The 14,335-nt window shown below is 36.5% G+C and overlaps 1 protein-coding gene across 8 annotated transcripts in view; it reads right to left on the reverse strand.

Annotated features, from left to right (window-relative positions):
• Window positions 1–14,335, reverse strand: part of SATB1 (SATB homeobox 1) — a 98,937-nt gene that overhangs the window by 61,290 nt on the left and 23,312 nt on the right. For all 8 annotated transcript variants that reach the window (XM_088026338.1, XM_088026324.1, XM_028099055.2 and 5 more), the window contains 4 exons: window positions 13,368–13,602; window positions 9,501–9,677; window positions 8,603–8,729; window positions 7,708–7,831 (listed from right to left, as the gene is read on the reverse strand). In XM_088026338.1, coding sequence (XP_087882464.1) covers window positions 7,708–7,831; window positions 8,603–8,729; window positions 9,501–9,677; window positions 13,368–13,578 — 639 coding nt within the window. In that variant the 5' untranslated portion in view covers window positions 13,579–13,602. The remainder of the gene's footprint in view (window positions 1–7,707; window positions 7,832–8,602; window positions 8,730–9,500; window positions 9,678–13,367; window positions 13,603–14,335) is intronic.

Consider the following 14,335-nt stretch of genomic DNA (forward strand, 5'->3'; position numbering starts at 1 on the left):
AAAAAAAAAAAAAGAAAGTGCAAAGTTTAGCCTTTCCCCACTTCCATTTTAAAATACGTAGGAACTTTATAATACTTCAAAGGATGATGCTTAAAGGGTCCCTCACAGGTGAGAATGTACTATAACACAGTCCTCTGATTTTTCTACAAATGAAAAGTTCTTAGTTGTTTCCATAAAAATGAATTTTGCATCAAAATCTTCTATGGAGCAGCAGTTTCTCAGACGATGCAGCACCCCCAAGGGAAATTTCAACCCCTCAATACCCATGTTGCAGAAAAACAGCCAAAGTTATTGTACACTTTAGAACTGAGCACTGTTCTAAATGTGTAACATGTATTAATTCACGTAATTGTCATAACAATCCTGAAAAATTGGTACTGTTATCTTCCTACTTTATAGAGGGAATTGAGGCATGGAGAGTCACTTTCCGGAGCTTACAGAGCTGGTAATGAGAGAGCTCACATTCTTGACTCCTAGGTAATGAATACCACAAGCTCACTAATGAAAGTGATGGCAAAGAGCAATGACACACACAAAGACTCACATTAAAAATGACAGAATGAAGTTGCTGAAGAAATACAGCACTTGGAGAAAGAGTTCCATTAAGAAATAAAAAGAAAACAAAATCAAGCTCTGTCCTACGTTAACATAACCCAGGAGTTTCAATACCTCCCAGGAAATCCTATTGTTACGTTTCATAAAGTCAATGCTTGTTTCAGGTAGCTCTGCATTTTTTCACTGCCTGGGAACAAATGCTGGATTGGCAGTAGAAAGGGACAAGCCTAGGTGAACCAGTGGTACCCACAGATGAAGTCCCCTGTCTTCTCATTTGGGTAAGAATGTGATCTCAAACGGTGCTAACGAAGCATTACTCTTCTTAACTTTCGACTTATCATCTGGTTTGCATCTTTAATCCCTTTGAGTAAACTAAATTAGATTAGCATTTTTATGGGAAAATATTGCAATAAAAGATAATTTTTTTAAAGAAGAAAGGAAAAGATGATGGCTAAAAAGGCTAAAGTTTTAGTGTAAAAATGAAAGAAAAAAAAAAGACTACTGAAGGAAGTCCGCTACCTTCTCCACAATGAGGAATTCTGCAACGTTATGAATTGTCCACGATGAAACTCCAGCACCCCATAATAATTCTGCATATGAGAACACAATACAATCTTACATTTCTGAAGCGCCCTTCATGCAAGCATCCCAGGGTGCTTTACAATCATTATGAGTTAAAATTAAAACTGAAGCACATACAATTCCTAATAGAATCATTTTAAAAATGCTAAACAGAACAAATAACTTTTAAGTCTAGATTTAAAAGTCCCAATAGCCAGAGCGTTCCTCACTTCAATTGGCAATGAGCTGCAGAGCCGGGCTGAGGCTCTCTCCTGTTATGTTAAAGGCTCTCTTATGTTTTTTATACTCGGAGCACGTTATGATCAAGCAGTTTCCAATGAAACAGGAAAAAAAAATTGGGTGCGTGTATCTGTTTGTTTTGATTATTCTGAAATTTAAGGTCTTTTGTTTATTTGTTTATGAGTCTGTTTGGCCCATTCTGACATGAAATAAAGCAGGTTTAAAAAGCAAATCCAGATAGAGCCCAACTTGAAATTTAAGTAGTAATTGTGAAAAAAGATACTCCAAAAGCACTCTAAAACTAGCTCTGTTTTAGCAAGAAAATCAGATTGATTAGCATGATTTGGTTAACTTCTTAAAAAAAACAATTAGAAAATAGCATTTAGTAGTCTTTCTCCAGGCCATGTCTACTCCTAAACCTTGGCAGAATTTATTATTCTGCAAATCAGAAAAAAAATAGGGGAAATGCTCTCATGATATGGTAATTTTCCTTGCATTAGTGATTTTGAGGTCAAAGGAAACCTGTTCAGATCTAAAACAAAGCACAAGTAAAAATCTATTAAGTGAAAATGAAGTACTTACACACTGTTAAGCACTCTCTAAATTGGCATGGCTTAAACTCTTTTATGTTTTACTATTGTGAAAAGATAGCAGCTATAAAATATTTGAGATCAATCCATTTTAAGTTAGATGCTTTATTAAGTTTGGCTTTTTTGATTAATTTATCCGAAAGGTTACAGAGAGCTAACATCAAGCTACAGTAAAATTCTTATGTATCTAAATCAGCTAAAAATGAGCCTGATATATGAGATTCAAAAAGGAGAACTTGCAATTTGGAGCACATTCTTATTCTTCTATTGTAGATTCTATATATTATAATATTAACACAATAACTCACTAAGTTGAAAGAGAATGAAGTAGTAACTGGTTCAAAAGAGAAGGCAGGAAAAATTATCAGCAGTTCATACTACTACCCATATAAGACTGGTTTACCATTTCCTTTATGGATCTCACCATGAATACAATTGCTGAAAATGGTAATAAAATCCAACCAGCATCAAGTACTTCAGTGCCTGGCCAAGCAATTTTCATAACCTTGGATTCCCATGGTCAGTAGGGTAAGGGCTGGGAAAAGCTTTGTAATTTAAAAAAGGATACATATTTAACAACAAGATTTATGTATTACATCAGGAAGGGGCAAGTACAAAATCCTACAAGCACATCTCAAACAGGAAATGCTCTATTTTTAAATGGAGCTGGCCAGTTATATCCACATCCATCATAGCAGGCCAGTGGCTGACTAAGGTCTATACTTGCAAACAGACTCAAGAAATTCAACTGCCCACTGTTTCCAATGCAAATGCCTAACATTGTCTTGGGGCTCAAAACAAAGGGCTAGTGGCTCAATTATACCTACTGATCCAGATGAATGTGACAGGATGTGGGAGGAAGTGACTGCCACAGAGCTGCTCAACTCAACCCTTTTGGAATCTCCCAAATACCAGATTATCCCAAAAGTCAGTCCCTGTGGTCTGAACTCCCTCTCACCTCTAAACTAGGGGCATGGAACGACGATACCTTTAAAGGAAGTCAATGTACAAGTAACAGAATCAAATCCCATATGCTAAAGAAAAATTTCAGCAGTGAGAATAAATGCAATTGGAAAACCGTAAGCAGTTATCAGTACTTCAGGGAAAAGGAAGTATTTTATAAACCATATCAAATTAATTTGAGAAAGCCTTAAAAAAAAAAAAAAAAGTCCGTCATCTACATGTGACCAAGAAGGATATTTGGTTAAGCTCACAGGCTCTGGGCATGAATTCTCATCCCTCTGCTTTACCAGCTCTGTAATATAAGACTCATTTAAACGTTCTATGCCTCAGGTTTCCTCAACTGAGAATGGGATACAAACTATATACTGCTTAGGGTGATAGATTTGCCCATGATACAACAAAAGCACTAAATAAAAGTTATTATTATTTCAACTATTAAAGTGTATCATCCTTATTACTACATAGGAAATAGGATGCCTGTCACATAGCAGACTGTCAATACATATTTTTGAATGAATAAGTATGTGAATATGTGAATAAATTTCATAGGGTTAGACTCTCACATGAAATACAATATATGAATATTGATGTTGGATATTCACGAGAGAAGTGATTACTGATGTTTACTTTAAAATTTTCAGAAATGTTATCTCAGTCTAAAAACTATGAAACAATAATGCAAAGTGCAGTTTAAAAAACATATTTACAGCATAACTGATAGGGATTTTTAAATTGTTGCTCTGGTGTTCTGCATCATATAGACTGAAAATCAACTGAGCACAGAGGTTTATTAAATGTCTATGGCAATGACTGTCAAGTATCCTAGAATCAGCATGGTTAAATGGTAAGCTTCCAGAGGGCAGGGTGGTTTACCTGTTTTTCCAATACCTAATAAAATGTCTCACATATATTACATTCTTAGATGCTGTCAGGAAAAGGAAAAGGAAAAATGATTTTACTCAGTATGACTTCTAAATGGAACGTTCAAACCTAAATATATTTTATATATGTTTTACTGCTTGAAAATAAAATGACGATTCTCACTTACTTCATGTGAGACTTGGGCCTGGAGCTACATTTCCCCAGGTGAGAAAGGAAATAGAAAGTGACCCAGTGCCTTAAAAATGTGTGAGTGTGTGCACATGTGTGTGGTGGAGGAGGGGTGGGAAAAATGTACCTATCAGATTTAAAATTTCTCAGGACTATCTGACCTAAACATTTTTAGAAGAAAGACGTTAGGCTGGGAGAAGTAATAACTGACCTTTTACTTATGGTACTTTTAATAAAATGAATCTATCCTTATACTGAATGTATATATATTTCTCCAGTTCTTAAGTTCAATTTCTAAAACTTCAGGGAAAACTAAAATGAAAATGAAACGCTTTATTGTAAATCAAAATGTTTACTTTATTTAACTCCCCATTTACCTCCCGAATCCATACTCTCAATGTTCTCATGACCACAGGATTTCTTGTCCCCAAGCTAGATTTATTCTTTCCTTACTTGCAGTTCAAAACACAACGCCCACCTTATCCAACCACATCCACTGAAAAAAGTGAGAGTAACAAGAAAGTGACCAACTGCAGATCCATAAGGAGCTAAGTGTTTGTGTCTTAGCAGGTTTTTACAAAAATAAACATGTGGTACAAAAACTTAATAGATGGATGTCAATCTATTTGGGCAGATTTATGATTTAGAAAAGCAGTAACAGAAATAAGGGCATAGTTACAAATCAAACCACATGCACCCTTATGGAGTTCCTGCATCTGGAGAAAACCTTGCAAATATTATCAGACATTATGGAAAGAAAACATAAGTATTCATTTTGAAATCAACACACTCTAAAATTTATCACTGGGAAAGGACTTTTGGGTCGGTCACTGACCAGCATTTTGACTTTAATCTCTAGGGCCACTGGCTCCTTCATCTGTCCAAGGAGGAGTCTGGGTAGGATAAAACTTAGTTCTAAGATTCCAAGGACATCTGCCCAGCAAGTGTGGGCAATCCTCCTAAGAGCATTGGAGGCAGGCTTGTCAGATACCCCAGGCACATTCATGCTGGATTCCCACTGGTATTCTCTCCCAGCCTCTACTCTATAGAGGGAGCTGAACTGAGGTCTGCAGGGTGGACATTCTGCTCAGCATAACAGTAAGGGACTCTTATAGCTATACTTGCTACTGAAGTATTTTATCATATTAAACAAAACTCTTAATGTACAGCAAAATGTGGATGCTAGATTGTATGTTCAAAATTCTGAAGTGAATAAATCAAAACTCCACAGGGGGGTAAAACAAGTCTTAATTAAGAGTTGGCATTTCTTGATGGTAGGTTCCATTTTGTATAAGACTGAGGCAATATTTTTTTGCTAGGCATTTTTCACAATGCCATCTTCATCACTCTCTCTCAACCACAGGGGAAAGAAAGAGTAGTTTTGCCAAGCTCAGCATATATTTTGGGCTTAGGCCTTACAGAGCCTGGATTTCTCTGCTTTAACTAATAACTTATGACAGAAAAGAAAATAAAGAAGCGAATGGAAAATAGTTCATTATTAAAACATTCTGCATTGAGTACCAAGAGTCATGGACTCATTCTAGAGAAAGAAACAAAAGATGACACAGCAGAGTATAAAATAGTTCACTCATTTAAAAGAACAGGTTGCATTTTTTCATAACATTAAACGTTAAATTAATTTCAAATATTTGTTGCTGCTGGTAAACAACACAGTTTTTCAGAAGATATTTTTAAAGAAAAGACAATTGTAATTATAACTGATGTTGAAGTTACAGCCTGGTTCCACCACTCAGCGATTACTGCAGGGTCTCCAGCTACACACAGATGCACGTTCCTCCAAAGGCCTCTACAGAAATTCACCAATGTAGGACTCTAAAACCAAGCCCCGAATTTCATTTTGTCATTCTGTTTAATGTTATAATTGTCTGTATTCAATTCATTTCCCATGATAACATTAAGTAAACTCACAATTATATTTAGAAGCTATAGTGAGGTGGAGTTTACTGGCTGAATGTTGATGTCATTTAACAATTAATTCTCACTGCTTCTATCAGTAAATACTCATACTAGCATCGTCTTCTCCAGGTCACGGTAAATGCCTTAAATCTTTGCCTGAATTTACTTCCAAAATCAATGGGACATTTAGCAACACGTAGATACACGGCATTCCTGTACTGGGTGTTTATGCGTATTTTAACTCTGGGTTTAAAAAAAAAAAAAGTTTATTTCTAGGACATTTCAAATTTTCAAATGCTAGCAACCAAGTGACATATTATCTGAAGTTGTCTGCAAAACCCAAAGTCCCAGATGTAAGAGTCACCTGCTTCATTATATCATCCTATTGATTTAACTGTGTTTAATTAATTTAAATTACTTTTATTCGATGGTTATAAATTCACATCCTCTCTACTCCAAGGGTGAGAGGGAAGATAGAAGGAAATAAGCTAAAATTACAAAGAGCGTTTGCCCTGAATTCCAAGAAACTGACACTTGCGATATAGAAAATATTTTACCTATGACTATAGCTTACCTTAAAAGAATATAGAAAGCCATAATTAACTACAGACTTAATTCATTTGCTCTATTCCTGACCACTGTTAACAAATATCAAAGTAAAACTGATGGACTGTAGCCTGAGATGCATGGAGTTTCCATAACACAGCAGCAAAAAAGCCCACAAAGCTTCCTTCTAAAGGTACTAGGTACCCTCACAAGCATCGCACTGGAAATACATTTTGAGAATATCTCAATTGCAGAAATGTTTTTAGCAAAATCATACAGTTCACATTCAAGTGACTGACAGACTAACATTCAGAATTACATTTTGAACTTGAAATAAAAGAACTTTGAAACGGGGTAAAAATCCGGTTAGATCGTACTTGAATTATACTATATCATGGGATGACCTCACATTGGGTTTGACACTGAGGGATGGCATTCTAACACAATTATGTAGTGACTACACAAGCAGCCCATTAAGAGCAGGTTCACAGCACCCTTTTCTATGTGAAGTCAGCTGAGCATTATCAAAAATGATGTTTGGTTTTAAATTTAGAGACAGGGGCAGTCTCTGTCGAGAGTTTTAGTTACGCTTCACTAAAATTCATTCTAAAATATCAAGTACAATAATAATAAATCTTTGTCTCATTTCAAGAATCTCTGATGATAGGACAGGAATCTCAGTGGAAAAAAAAAAAAGATTGCACCAAGAAACAACACAAAAAGAGTAAACGAATGCCACAAAACTGGTGACAAAATCTCCCCCAAAATTACTCAATCTTTGGTTACAGGGAAGAAACTTCTTATTTTTATAATTGCTTATAGTAAATGCTTTTCTCCCCCTTTTTGCAATGAACAAAATATCCCAAAACCGTACTGTTATTTTATTCAGGTAGCATGGCGAAGTTTTATATTAACACTCTCACTGACATTCCCACTCACCAAAGGTTCTTGAAAGTTAATACCACCTTTACTCTTTCTCAAATTAGGGCACTCAGGAGAATGCGGCTTCCATGATCAGAGCACTCAGAAGAGGAATCTAAAAACAAGCTAGCAGTCTTCTGTGGAACTGTTTTTCCTTTGCTCTTTTCCCCAAGGGAGAAAAAGGGTAAAGGCTCTGTTCAGAATAAATCAGGCATACTGTTTAAAGTCACCAGTGGTCAAGACACTTTGCAATTTTGACAGTCTTGCTTCAGATACCAGTTGCTTTAGACTATGGAGCCCCATGAAACCTCAAATCAGGGCTGCCCATGATGGCTTATTATTTATTACATGCTATGCTAAGTACCTGTGAAAGGGGGCACTCCTTGGCCAACGAACTCTGATTCATATCTTTCAGTAAGTCCTTCAGAGCATTCCTTACTGTGGTGTGCGACCATTGTTCGGGAGGCAAGTCTTCTAGTTTGGGGCAACTATTTGAGACATAGATTAGAAAGGGGATTATTACAAGATTGCATCCCGCTGCAGAACATTCCTTTAAGACAGACAGATTTCATTTTGCGCATCAAACAGATGCATCTGGAGATTGCTCTCGGTCTCCTGATTGTTCCGATTAGTTAATTACTTTATACAACACATCTGCTGTATCGATGCATGAATTATACATCAGCTGCCTGTGGTGGCTATTTTTTCATGTTACTTCTACCTTCCTGCTCTGATGCGCTTGGGAAGACAATTTAAGGTGTACTGCTTTCTCACAAGCCATCGTGAAAAGCATTAACGTATTAACCGTTTTTCTCTCATGACTCTGTTCATACGAATTAAAATGGTAAAAAAATATAAATAAATAAGATCGCGGCAATAGTGAATAAGGCACTCTTTCACAAAATGTACACAGATGGCACTGTTCATGATATGCAAAAATATTTTTCTCTTAAGTAAACTTTATGTAAAATGCCTTCTTGTAATGCATCATTTAATTGACTAAATATAAAAAGTCTTGTCTTTTGATATCCTGCACAAAACCTACAAATTTGCTGGGGGCGGGGGAGTAGAGGGAGGCTGCTTTTAAATATACCCTGAAGTTAGAAAAATAAAGCAGAAAGAGTAAAGTAATAAAATCAGTTTGGATTAACCTTTCTGAAACACAGAGTAAATAAAAATCAAAGGCTGACCAGAGATGCTTTATTTCAAAAGATCAGGCACATAGAACGTTTTGCCCTAGAACTGCTGTCCTGACTCACCTGTGTAACTGAATTTTCAATGTGACCACATGATACACGTCTTGAAGCATATCTGCTACCGTAGCATCAGGGGCATCTGTCACATAAGACAGTGGAACTGGATTCCACTTTCCAACCTGGATTAGCCCTATTCCAGATAAAGAGAATATGTCACTAAATATTTTACCTTTCAGATAATATTTCTAGTAGAAGGTGGTGGTGGTGGTTTTTTTCATTGCCCCCACCACAAGCAATATTGTTATTTCTGTTTGAATGATTCCCTTCCCTCTAAAAGGCAGGTCAATGAAAATATTCACAGCTTAGCTTTCCAGATTGTGAAATTATGTAAATGACTGTAGGGTTGTTTATTATTTTGGAAATAAAACCCCATCAATAAAACCTATGCATAGGCCACATTTTCCTAACTTACAGGAAGTTCTAATAAGACATAGCTGAACCAGTTCTAAATGGCTTTACGATTTAGATAAGATTCTCTATTGCAATGGGAATCAGCATTGAAAAATACTTTACAGCCCATAAAACCATCAGAAACAGAATAAAAGAAACAGAACTAGATATTCAGTCATAAATGCAAATTGACTCTCAACAGTCCATCTGCTCAAATACGCTCCTCACTTCCTTGTGGGTCCTCAGTGGAGCAGATTATTAAGGTCAATAAGCATACTAATGATTCAGCTGAAGTAATTTAAAAAAAAAATCTACCTCGACATTCCACACAAGCAAAATGTGTGTTAACTAAACCAAACTGAATTAAGCCAATTTTTTAAACCCACAGTCTATAAGGAACCAATGTAACACACAGGCTACAGTTCTTTGAATAAAAATATTCAGTGCTTTCTCTGCAAAGTAAACAAAGGATGCCAAGCAATTTTTCCAACCCCACGTATGCATTATTTACCTTTGGCCTGGGCAGCAGAGCTATGCGAATAACCCAGAGACAGCAATGCCATTTCTATCAGCTGGTTGAAAAGCATATCCTTTCTCACCAACACAAACTCCGCATGCTCCTCCTTGCAATCATATTCAATGGCGTTTTCATAATGTTCCACCACGCAGAAAACTGGTAGCATGGTTCCTATCAAAGAGACAGAGAAAAAGAGACGCAAACCAACAATCTTCAGAAATACAATCTGGGAGGAGGGAAAACTAAACCATGAAAATAAATCTTCCCAACAGTGAGAGAAGGGGAGACTGTGTTTCCAAGGCAGACAGGGCACAGAAATACAAGCACGCACACACAAACATATACACACTCTTTTATTGTTTAAAGTTGTAAGAGATTCTACTTAAATAGAATGTAAACTTGGTCCTAAGGTAACTTGGGCTCTGCTTTAATATTAGCAGTACATTTTCCAAAATCACTTAAGGCAGAATTACCTTTTTGATCAAATAATAATGCTGACGAGAGAGAAGTGTCTTGTCTGATCTGCTGTGAGTGATATACAGGGTGCAAATGTAACTCACTACAGTTGTCTTCAGAAGAACCCACCTTCATGCTTTCTACAGGCTTTTGTTAATATTAAACTTCTCCTGTTTGTGTCCAAATTATCTTTGACTCTAACATTTTTAGCATTTTCTTCCTTTTTGAAGACCTTTACTTAACAGTTCCATAAAAGAAACACCAAACTTAACCAAACTGATGCTCAAAATATATGATTTCAATATGTGCATAATGTAAATAAGATTTATTTTTATGGCCACTCATTTAATCTACCTGACTAAAAAGATACCACAGCAACCATAGGTCTTGAAAATGAACAATCTTTGTTGCATGTTATGAGAGAGAGAAAAGGAAAGTGGCCTCAGGACATATGAGGATAAAGGAATCTGCATAGATTTGATGTGTTCTCTATTTACTTTAATCCAATGTAGTAACTCAGCAGCCAGGTGATTAATAAGCACAGGCTACACCACGGGTAGAAAAGAGGCTTCTAGAAACTGAAATCATGGAATGCTGTAGTACTCAAGGTGTTTATGCAGCGCACTGTCAGACTCCCAGTGATATACGGAAAAGGGTTAAAAGCAGATGCATCTGAACTGTACTGTGGCAAACTGCCAGGAGGGTATCATCTTTAGCATAAATGATGACAAGGGTTACTTTAACAGGGCACCCAGGATCCCCAATTAGTCCTATAACATTAATGCCTCTATAAGTCTCTGCCCTCTGGACTCACAGAATCCTACCAACTTCTGGAGATTTCTAGTGCATACCAACCAGAGCTCAAAATCAGGATTTCCTCCTGACACTAGGGATGCCCTTTAAAAAGGCTCTGTTTTCTTGTTTATGCTGAACAAAAGCCGGCAGTAAAACAGCTACATTTTTTTACATGTGCATCCTCACCAAAGCCTTCGTGAACTGTTCACTAGAGATTCTAGCTCTGACAAATAAACCCCTTTAGGTTTACTTAGAAAAGCTCACAAACTCATTCAGAGGTACCCAACAGGCGAGGCATGAAAAACAAGCCACAGAGCTTGCCAATATTCTTGTCATTCATTCATCTGTTTTATACCAGAGAGAGAACCTGTCAGGGATCAGAAGAAGACTTGGGAAGACCACAGCAAAAATAGCAACATGCAAACTGGTGATTTCTTCCTTGGCTTGAAGGTACTTTGGCAAAATTTCCTAAACAAATAAACAAAAACACCCAACCTCTTTTTCTTAAGTAGCGCTTTCTCATCTCAGCCACAATTTTTATCTAGCACCTGTCAAACAGAAACCATGCACATGAAAAATAAGATTAAACACACACACACACACACACATCACCACCACCAAAAAGCTTTAGTAATTTTGTTGTTTGAAGCAAGCTGAGAACCTCCTACAATTAAACTAAATTTTTAAAATAAGTCACTATGAAAGCAATGTTTAAAAAAAAATTTGAGCAGGAAGTGAAATTACTGTACTTTGGTTTCTCCTCCCCCTGTTCTGATGGCTTCAAAGAGTTGGGTTAGTACAACAAAAACATACGCATTGATTTTTCCTCTTACAGAATGATACAGACGTGTTGTACTATATGCTCCTTAGACCTATGAAAATAATTATAGGTTTTGCAAAACTGTCAAAACATACTGGACTTACTTCAGACTTTATTTAGAGATACCCTATAGGCAATTAAGGTGGCTACTGAGAAAGTGACAAGAGAATCATTTAATGACAAATCTAGCTGCTAAACCTTCTAGCAAACTTGTCACCCTTGCCTTCCTGATACTGGAGTAATGCTGAACAGGAGCCTTCTCTGAACTGTCTGATTATTTGTGCTAATGTTTGGCGAGACTTCCAACTACAGCAACTTCATAACCTTCCAGCATTAAAAGGGGAGTGCACTGGTCACTGCTGAATGCTAAAAATACCACATGATTTAAACCTGGAGGCAGTCTTAGAAGCTTTTGCTGAAGGTTTATGAGCCTGTGTAAACAGCACGTCTGCCATAAGGAGCAGTGAAGTCTGTAGAATCCTTGTCTAAAACTGTCCTGGCATTAAAGTTTGCTGTGCAAATATCACATAATACCAGAGACAGCTGAAATCTCCTATTTAGGAATTTATGGAACTTATATGTTTGCAGGCGTCAGAAAGTCTTTTTTATAGAGCCCCAGTGCTTCACGGTACAATATTAATGCACTCAGTTTGAAAAGCCGTAATAAATTATATTTTTAATGCTCTTACCCTGGCTTTCTTAAGATGCATACATTCTTGGCAAACAATCAATAAATAGGGTAATCATGAGTAGAGGCCAAAGAATTTGCTGAAGTGCTGTTTTTCCATTTTTAATAGATAAAGATCTAACAATACGGACTGCTGTGTCTGTTCATTTCGGGATCAATATATTCTTTGTTTTCGCCAAACCAAGAAAAAAATAAATGATTGTATGATAAATGTTATGCATCAAACACAATGAAATTCCTCTGCCTTCTAACTTTATCTACTTAATATTCTTGGTTGCTAAAAGATGGCATTTTTATCCTTCGCTTAGCAAATATAAGGAAAAATCTGAATCCTAAACAGTTATTCAGAGACAAAATAAAGACCATTATGAGACACACACGTTATACCCAGCATAGGCACTGATCTACATAAATAGCAGTGCTGAACACAAAGTTGTTGAACTTCATCAATTTAATATAAAATTGGTAGAAAGGAGTCACACAGTTACATATCTTCCCTTTATAAACTTGCTTAAGTCTGCCCTTCCTTTATCAAAAAATACCCAACCATAGCAAAAATCAAAAACTAGAATCATCAGGTTTTTCACTGCTAAATAATAAATTTGCTCTTAAGAAAACAAGCCACAAAAAAATGATATCACAAAACTTTTACATATCACATAAGATTCCCATTATCTCTGAAAATGACTTATAGCTAGTAATCCTCTGAAAAAACCCAAGACAGTCCTCAAACAATCTAAGTGTCTTATTCTTAATCGGGGTTAGTTTAAGTAAGAGCCACCTACACATCCCCTACTACAATAACACCTTGTCAATGGAAGCCTTGTGTAACGAAGGCCATTATATTTAACTCAGTCCTTCTCATCCAAACACCCAACGATTCCACTCTATAGTAGGGTAAGGTGCTCCAGTCAAGCACAGAGCCTACACTTTCCAAACATGACTGACACGGCAGCGTGGAATGTAACTAATTTCACACCAGAAAGAGAATCAAGGAAAAGAACATACAAAGACATGTTCTGCCTCTCCACCCCCACACAAAGTGGCCTTGAGTAGACACAAGGGCTTGCAGCTTTCCAGGATTTGGCTTGAAAGTATTTACCTTTCCTAAGGTTGGTTTTCATCAGATGGCCCGAGTGTTTTAAAGGCACTCCCTGCATTTTTGCACCTGTACTCCCAAGCCTTCCTCTTCCTAGTGGGCTCCCGTTCTGCTCCAGGCGGGCAATCTTGGCTGGTGGACCCTTCGGATCGCTCACATTGTTAGACATTTCTGAATGTTCTTTCCCCTGAGTTGCCTCGTTCAAATGATCCATACTCAGTTACCCTCTAAAGATCACCTGCCAGAATTTAAAAAGAAGACATGTTATAATTGGATGGGGGTCTCTCTCTCTCTCTCTCTCTCCCACACCCTCTCTCTATATATATTATATATGATACTCCGAGTAAATATTTTATCCCTAACTATTTCTCTCCGCAAATACAACATACTTGTAAAATTGCTTAACTAGGTAAATAATATACTTCATATGTTACTGTATTTTTAGATAACAGTATTACATTTCCATTCAAGTTAACAGAATAATTTGTGGAAACTGTAGCTACGCATATTAGAATAAAAAGGTAACTTGTCACCTACCAAGAAAACTAAGTTGGGGGAAATGGGCTTACTTTTAGAACAAGAATTACCACAAGTATAGTAAAAAGAAAACAACATATTTATGTAGTCCCAATTTTTAAAAATTAGAAACTCATTACAGAACATAATAGTAACACTTTAATCAAGAATGGAAAGACTATCAGTCCAAAATATTAATTAAATCTGATGTACATGTTTACATTTTTACAGTTTTTTACAAGGAAAAAAATATATATATACCACATCAAAAGAAGGTAGCAAATAATTGCTTTTTAAACTCCTCATTGGCTTTACAGGTTAATTCACAGAAAAAGTTTTCTACTGTTAAAGTTTCAAGAATTAGGTGACCTGTTAAAAATCTAGTCAAGTCCTGGATCAAACATGTGATTGGATCACATCACCCTTAAGAAAATGGAAAGAAATGAAGGATTTCT

The sequence above is a fragment of the Eumetopias jubatus genome, unplaced genomic scaffold (genome assembly GCF_037043125.1).
Source record: "Eumetopias jubatus isolate StellerSeaLion01/CBP00866 unplaced genomic scaffold, mEumJub1_p1.0 scaffold_1, whole genome shotgun sequence".
In the NCBI taxonomy this organism is placed as follows: domain Eukaryota; kingdom Metazoa; phylum Chordata; class Mammalia; order Carnivora; family Otariidae; genus Eumetopias; species Eumetopias jubatus.